At 41.2% G+C, this 6,695-nt stretch overlaps 1 protein-coding gene across 3 annotated transcripts in view; it reads right to left on the reverse strand.

Moving 5' to 3' along the window:
- The window catches only part of Trip4 (thyroid hormone receptor interactor 4), a 111,205-nt gene that overhangs the window by 30,340 nt on the left and 74,170 nt on the right, over window positions 1-6,695 (reverse strand). For all 3 annotated transcript variants that reach the window (XM_023712665.1, XM_004628821.2, XM_023712666.1), the window contains one exon: window positions 3,725-3,849. In XM_023712665.1, coding sequence (XP_023568433.1) covers window positions 3,725-3,849 — 125 coding nt within the window. The remainder of the gene's footprint in view (window positions 1-3,724; window positions 3,850-6,695) is intronic.

Consider the following 6,695-nt stretch of genomic DNA (forward strand, 5'->3'; position numbering starts at 1 on the left):
CACACACACACACACACACATAAATAAATAAATAAATAAATAAATAAATAAATAAATAAAAAGATAGCTCAGCAGACTAAGCGCCTGCTTAGGCAAGTGCAGGAACCAGGGTTCAATACTTGGTACCACATGCTGCACCAGCCCCACCCCCAGGTGTGCTGAGCTGGTGACCAAGTCCTGGCATGGCGGCACAGGCCTGTAATCCCAGCACTGGGGAGGCTGAGACAGGAGGATCACTAGGAGTCCAAGCTGCATAGTGAGACCCTGTACCAAAACAAAACAAAACAAAAAAAAGCTAAAATCTTCATGTGTACTTTAACAACACCTATGAAACTACAAAGGCCATCAAGGGTGTGCACATCTGCAAGGCCACCACATATTTTAAGGATGTCATCTGGTGAAGTTGATAGGCATGCCCATGGTGAGCATTGGGCTGACCCAAGAACAGCACGGGTTTTTACCACCCGTGCTTACCAGTGCAGAGAGCAAATCTGAACTGAGGGGTGAAAGCAGTCTCTGCTCAGTGATTGTATCTAGACGAGCAAAGTGTGGAAGAGCTCCGCAGGGGTCCTGGGCTCAGACAGGCCCAGCTGTGAGCTCCTGCCCACCGAGTTCACCCTTAGGAAACGGAACAAGCTACTCCTACACCAGAGAAGAAAGTTGCACAGAATAAAAATATACCGTGGAAGAAGCTAAAGAAACAAAAACTTATAGCATGGAATAAATTAAGCATAAAATAAATGCAAATAAAAATTTTTAAAAATGAGTGTCAGAACAAATTTTTTTTTTTCACAATAATGGGGATCGAACCTGGGGCCCTGTACCGCTAAGCTACAGCCCCACGGATGCCACGGCTCTTTTTTTGCAGTACTTAGGACTGAGTCCAAGGCCATCACACTGAGCTACATCCCTAGCCCTATTTATTTATTTATTTATTTATTTTGGCGGCTTGAAGATGCCTTGAGGGCATTTCTGGTTTGGTGTGAGTATCTGGGTTCGAACCATAGCATCTTGAGCGTGAGTGCTTTGTTTAAACAGACACTTAAACAATTGAGCTAATGTATTTATTATTATTATCATTATCATTACTATTATTAATTTTGTTGTTGTTTTGAGACAGGGTATGTCATTCAGGCTGGGCTTGAACTCGCTCTGTAGGCCAGACTAGCCCTAAGCCTGTGGTGCTCTTCCTTCTTCCCAGCCTCCCGAGTGCTGGGTTGTATGTGTGCACCATCACACCTGGTTTATCTGTTTTATTTTTGAGACAAAAATCTCACTAAATTACCCAAGCAAGACTCAACCTTGTAAGTAAAATATTTCACTGTTTCTATTAACAGTCAAAGTTGGGTATAAATTATATAAAAGTAGATACTTTGCATATTAAAAAAGGAAGGAATGTTTTATATTTCTTTTATTAGGCATGCTGTTATTCCAAACATAGTAAATAATGTGTCTTAAAAAGATTAAATAGCATTTGTGATAAAGTATTATAATCTCTAGCATCAATGTAATGGGGATACAAAGACCCATTTGTCTTGTCATTGTAATAATAAAATGATTTAACAGTTACAGGGTGGGGGACTTAACCTTGTGGTCCTTTTGCCTCCCAAGTGCTGAAATTATAGTGAAGTGCGCCCATGCTTGGCTAAAACTCAAATTTAAAACAGGCCTGACGTAGCACTAAAAATAGCAACGTGCTTTTAAGGAAGCATGGACTTTTAATCACTCCTAGCGGTTGCTTAAACTTAGTTTTCTTCTTTCTTTTTTTGATTTTTTTTTTTTTTCTTTCCGGAACTGGGGATTGAACTCAGACCCTTGCACTTGCCAGGCAGGCATTTACTCTACTGAGCCATCTCCCCGGCTCTCCTTTTTTGGTTTTTTAAAGAGAGTCTTGTGGGGCCGGGGAGATGGCTCAGTACAATAAGTGCTTCCCTGGCAAGTGCAAGGGCCTGAGTTCAATCCCCAGTTCCGCTAAATAAATAAATAAATAAAATAAAATAAGATAAGCTTCTTGCTTTGTAGTACAGGTTGGCCTTGAACGCATTATTTAGCCCAGTCTGGCCTCAAACTTGAGGTGATCCTCCTGGGACTATGGTCACATGCCATCATGCCTGGTAAGCTTAGTTTCTTTTTGAAAAAAAATTTGGGGCTGGTGAGATAGCTCAGTGGTCTAAGTGCCTGTCGGAAATTTTTTTTTTTTAATTTTATTAGTACATATTTGCAGTATATAATGGCTACACTCATCGTGTGGAGTTGGTTCACATACATAACACATCTTAATTCTTTTTGGTTTTCTAAGTTTAGTTTCTTAAAAACTTTTTGTTTTTGGTCCCACGGATTAGAACCACCAGAGCCTCATGCACACTAGCAAGTGCTCTACCACAGAGCTATACCCCACCTTTTGTTCTTTTATATCCCTAATCCTTTTCATCTTCTTTCATACTGGGAATTGAACTCAAGCCCTAGCACTTGCCAGGCAGGCATTTAAGCCACCGCTAACCCTTTTCTACATTTCATTTTTTCTTTCTTCTGTTATCAGGAATTCAACTCAGGGCATTGCACTTGCCAGGCAGGTGCAGGGCCATTGAGCTACCTCCTCAGGTCACCTTTTCTACATTTTAAATCAAGAGCCTGACTTAAGTTGCCCAGGTTGTTTCAGTCTCCTTAGAAGCTGGAATTTCAAGCATCTATCACCACTGCCAGGTTCTTGAAAACTATTAAATATGGTTCTATAATCATTCATTGTACCTTCAAAACAACTGTATGAGCTGGGTAAGAGAAAGGAAAACAGAATACCCAATGGTCAGAAGTTTTTTTTGTTTTTTTTAAATTTTATTTATTTATTTGTGTGTGTGTGTGTGTGTGTGTGTGTGTGTGGCCAGCTCAGCCCACCAGGGGGCGCGGCTGGCTGGCATGTGGTGCTGGGGGATTCAACCGCGGTCCCTGTGCTTTGTTTAGCTTGTTCTAGGTAGGTGCTTTAGACCACTGAGCCATCTCACCAGCCCCTGAAGTTTTGCTTTTAAGATCCAAATTTATTATGCATGCGATGATTCCTTAAATTGTTTTTTTTTTTTTTTTTGTATTTTAGTACAGGGTCTACAGGGTGTCTCACTATGTAGATGCGACTCATAGTGATCCTCCTGTGTTCAGCCTCTCAAGAGCTGAGATTACAGGTGCGGTGCCACCACGCCCAGCTCAATGATGTCTCAGCACGTCCTGGGGGCAGGGCCAGCATGGCAAACCAGGGATTGAACCCCCAGGCCCTGCATCTGCCTAAGCAGGCGCTAAATTCTGTTTTAAGTTAGTTTTAATTTATACAAATCTGCTAGCAGGTGTCTATTAGGGTCACTCCTGATATTAAAAAAATCTTGTTTCTGCTCTTTTTCCCAATCTAAAGATCCCAGAATTGATAGGAGTCATTTATCTTCAAAAGTAAAACAGATGAAGATTTTTCTTAGATAAAAAGTAAAATTAGCTTTGCTTCCTAACCTCCTAAGGAAGACAAAGTGTAAAATTAAGGTTAGTTGGGTGCCCTTTGGGTTGGAAACAGATGTTTTTATACTAAATGCTTTGAACAGCTCTCTACCACTTACTATTAAACAAATTAATAAACACAGGTTTTAAATGTTTCTTTCAGCCAAGAAATAGCCGTGGGAAGAGGGAAGTGAAAGATAAACACCAGTGACTCCTCCCTACAGTGAAAGGCGAAGACACATGCTGTTACCTTTCCCACGCAGAAGCCGGTAGGTAGCCTGGAGTTCGGAGACCTCTTGAGGGGAGGGTTTTTTGCCTGTGGCTGCTATCCAAAGTCGTCCTCTGTGGGGGGTGTACCAGGATCTGCCCTCCACCCTTAAATACAGATTTAGTGGCAAGCATGTCAGTGCTACTATCTTGGAAAGTTCCCCCAACACACCACCAACCTACAGCAAACTTCCAGTTGAGCCAAGAGTTCTAAGGGTTCTGTATGGAAAACAAGCCCAACACCTAAAAAAACCTTAACACCCTCTTTTCTCTCATAGTACCCCCCTCTTTCTCTCTCTCTCTTTTGTTTGTTTAAGTACCAGGAATTGAACTAAGGACCTCACGCTTATCAGGCAGGCACTAAGCCACTGAATTATATCCCTGACCCCTCTATCCCTTGACAGTGAACCTTGATCTATAATTTCTCCTATTAACAAAGTCCAGCTCCCTAAATACTGACTACTTGTCATGTGATTCCTATAGCTCAGACTGGAGTTGTCACTAGTTTTAAACTTCTACAGTCTACACATTTTACTTTTAAGGCATCCAAGCTATCCCACAGATGGGGAAAGTCTTGCTCTTCTTTAAGTCAAAGATCTACTGATCTGTTCTCCAATCCGACAGAAAAATTCTCACCTACAAATAACTACCCATGAACACAACTTTTGTAATTATTGCTTAACAGAATTAAAGTAAATAAAAATACTCTTTACTCTAAATTGCAACAACACCCATATCATTTTCTAATCCTCATACACAAGGTTATGTTCTGTGTAACTACTCAACATGACAAATACAAAAAAATATATAAGTGGAACAGAATGCATTCAAGAGAATTTACTTCACCATTTTTCTTTTCTTTTCTTTTTGAGACAGAGTCTCACTCTATATTGTAGGCTGGTCTTGAATTACTTATTTAGCCCAGGCTGGCCTCCAACTCATGGCGATCCTCCTGGCTCTGCCTCCTGAGTGGTGGGATTACAGGCATGTGCCACCATGCCTGGCTCTAAGATGGTTCTGTTTGCCTCTTATCAAATTAAGTAAAGTACCTGAATAATATAACCCTCTCCTCTCATTCTTTTTAATTTTTTTAAAAAATCTTTTATTTATTTATTTGGTACAGGGACTTACTATGAAGCTCAGACTCATAGTGATCCTCCTGTCTCAGTCTCCTCACTGCTGGAATTAAAGGCATGCACCACTACACCTGGTTTTGGGTCCTGAACATCATGCCTGGCACGTGGGATCGAACCTGGGTCCTTGCACTTGCCAGGCAGGCGCTTAGACCACCGAGCTATCTCCTCAACCCCTCTTCCCTCATTTTTTTTTTTTTTCCACAACAGTGGATTGAACTCAGGTTCTTGGGCTTGCCAGGCAAGTGCTTATTCAACTGAGCCATCTCCCTGGCCCCATCCCTCATTCTTTTTTTTTTTTGTGGAACCGGGGACCCATCCCTCATTCTTAAGTGACTTTTTCATGTTCTTCATTTTCCAGTGCTGACCAACTAAGTGATCACAGTGAGGAATGCACATCTGCCCTCTACTCCAAATGAACTGAAGACTTACTGGGAAAATGGCCCCACGAATGTGGCAAAACCGCACACTTTATTTTTGTGGGATTAGTGATTGTGGGATAAATGTTGCTCATCTGTTCTTTTCAGTGAGAAAATCTGAATAACAGAGCCCTAAAATAGCATCAAAGAAATGTAAACATTCTGATTCCCTTCCAGAAGGCAAGCTGTTTCATTTTCTACTTTGGAAAGGAAGACACTTAAACTGTGGAGAAATGAATTCGGAGAACAGACATCTGGAGCTTGGCTCCCTGGAGCACAGGCAGATTCCCATGTGCTCGTTCTGATGACCGTGCACACGGAACTCTAAACAATTAGCAGCTGAAGCAAGAAAGCCTGACCTTCAACAGGGAGAAAACTGCAGTGTATCTTATTAAAGCAGCAACTGATGGCTCACAGGGAAGTCACTGAAGTAGGAGTGACTGTCCCTAAGTGCCAACAATGTTTCCTTCCAGAATGCAGGGAAATGAATGAAACCTATGCAGTGATGGAAAGAACACTTTGAAACCTGAACCCCAGCATTCAGCACTAGGGAGACTGACGCAAGAGGATCAAGTTCAGGCCAACCTGGGCTACACTGTGAGACCCTGACTCAAAAACCCACAAGCCAACAGAAAACCTGAACTCTGGCTCTATCTCTGCTACTTTCTGCCTTACCGTTGCCTGCCTCCGGGTCATCATTTGGCAAACTGTAGTAAGACTTCATAGATCTACTGCTTTAAAAATCAAGATTCTGTTTAAATAAAAGATGTTTACTATTACGAGTTAAGAATCATTGGGCATATAGCATTCTGATAGATTGGCTGGATATTTTGGTACATGCTTCTAATTCCACCATTTGGGAGGCTGAAGCAAGAGGATTACTGAGTTTGAGGCCAGCCTCAACTATAAAGCAAGACCTTGTCTCAACAACAACAACAAAATTCTTAGGACAGATATATAGCCACTTTCTCTTAATTCAATAAGAATAAAGATTTGTACTAATACTGTTTGGACAGGATATCATGTCAGCATCTCGAGCTATGTGAATGACTACTACAAAGACAACAATATGCAATGTATTAATTGTTGTAACTCTCCTAACAACCTGCTTTGAAACTGTCTCATTGCAATTTTTTTCTCAATAAAATAAAAACAACAATAAAAAAATTTCATAGATTAAGAAAAAAATGAAGCTGGCTTGGCAGTGTACTCTTGTAATCCCAGCACTCAGGAAATGGAGGTGGGAGGATCTTGAATTCAAGGCCAGTATGAATTACACAGAGATCCTATCTTAAAATATTAAAAAGCAAAAATATAAGAAGGAAATAGGGCTGGAGAGATGGCTCAGTGGTCTAAAGCACCTACTTGGAACAAGCTTGGCAAAGCACAGGGACCGCGGTTC

This window comes from Octodon degus, unplaced genomic scaffold (genome assembly GCF_000260255.1).
Source record: "Octodon degus isolate 3935 unplaced genomic scaffold, OctDeg1.0 scaffold00026, whole genome shotgun sequence".
Classification (NCBI taxonomy): Eukaryota; Metazoa; Chordata; class Mammalia; order Rodentia; family Octodontidae; genus Octodon; species Octodon degus.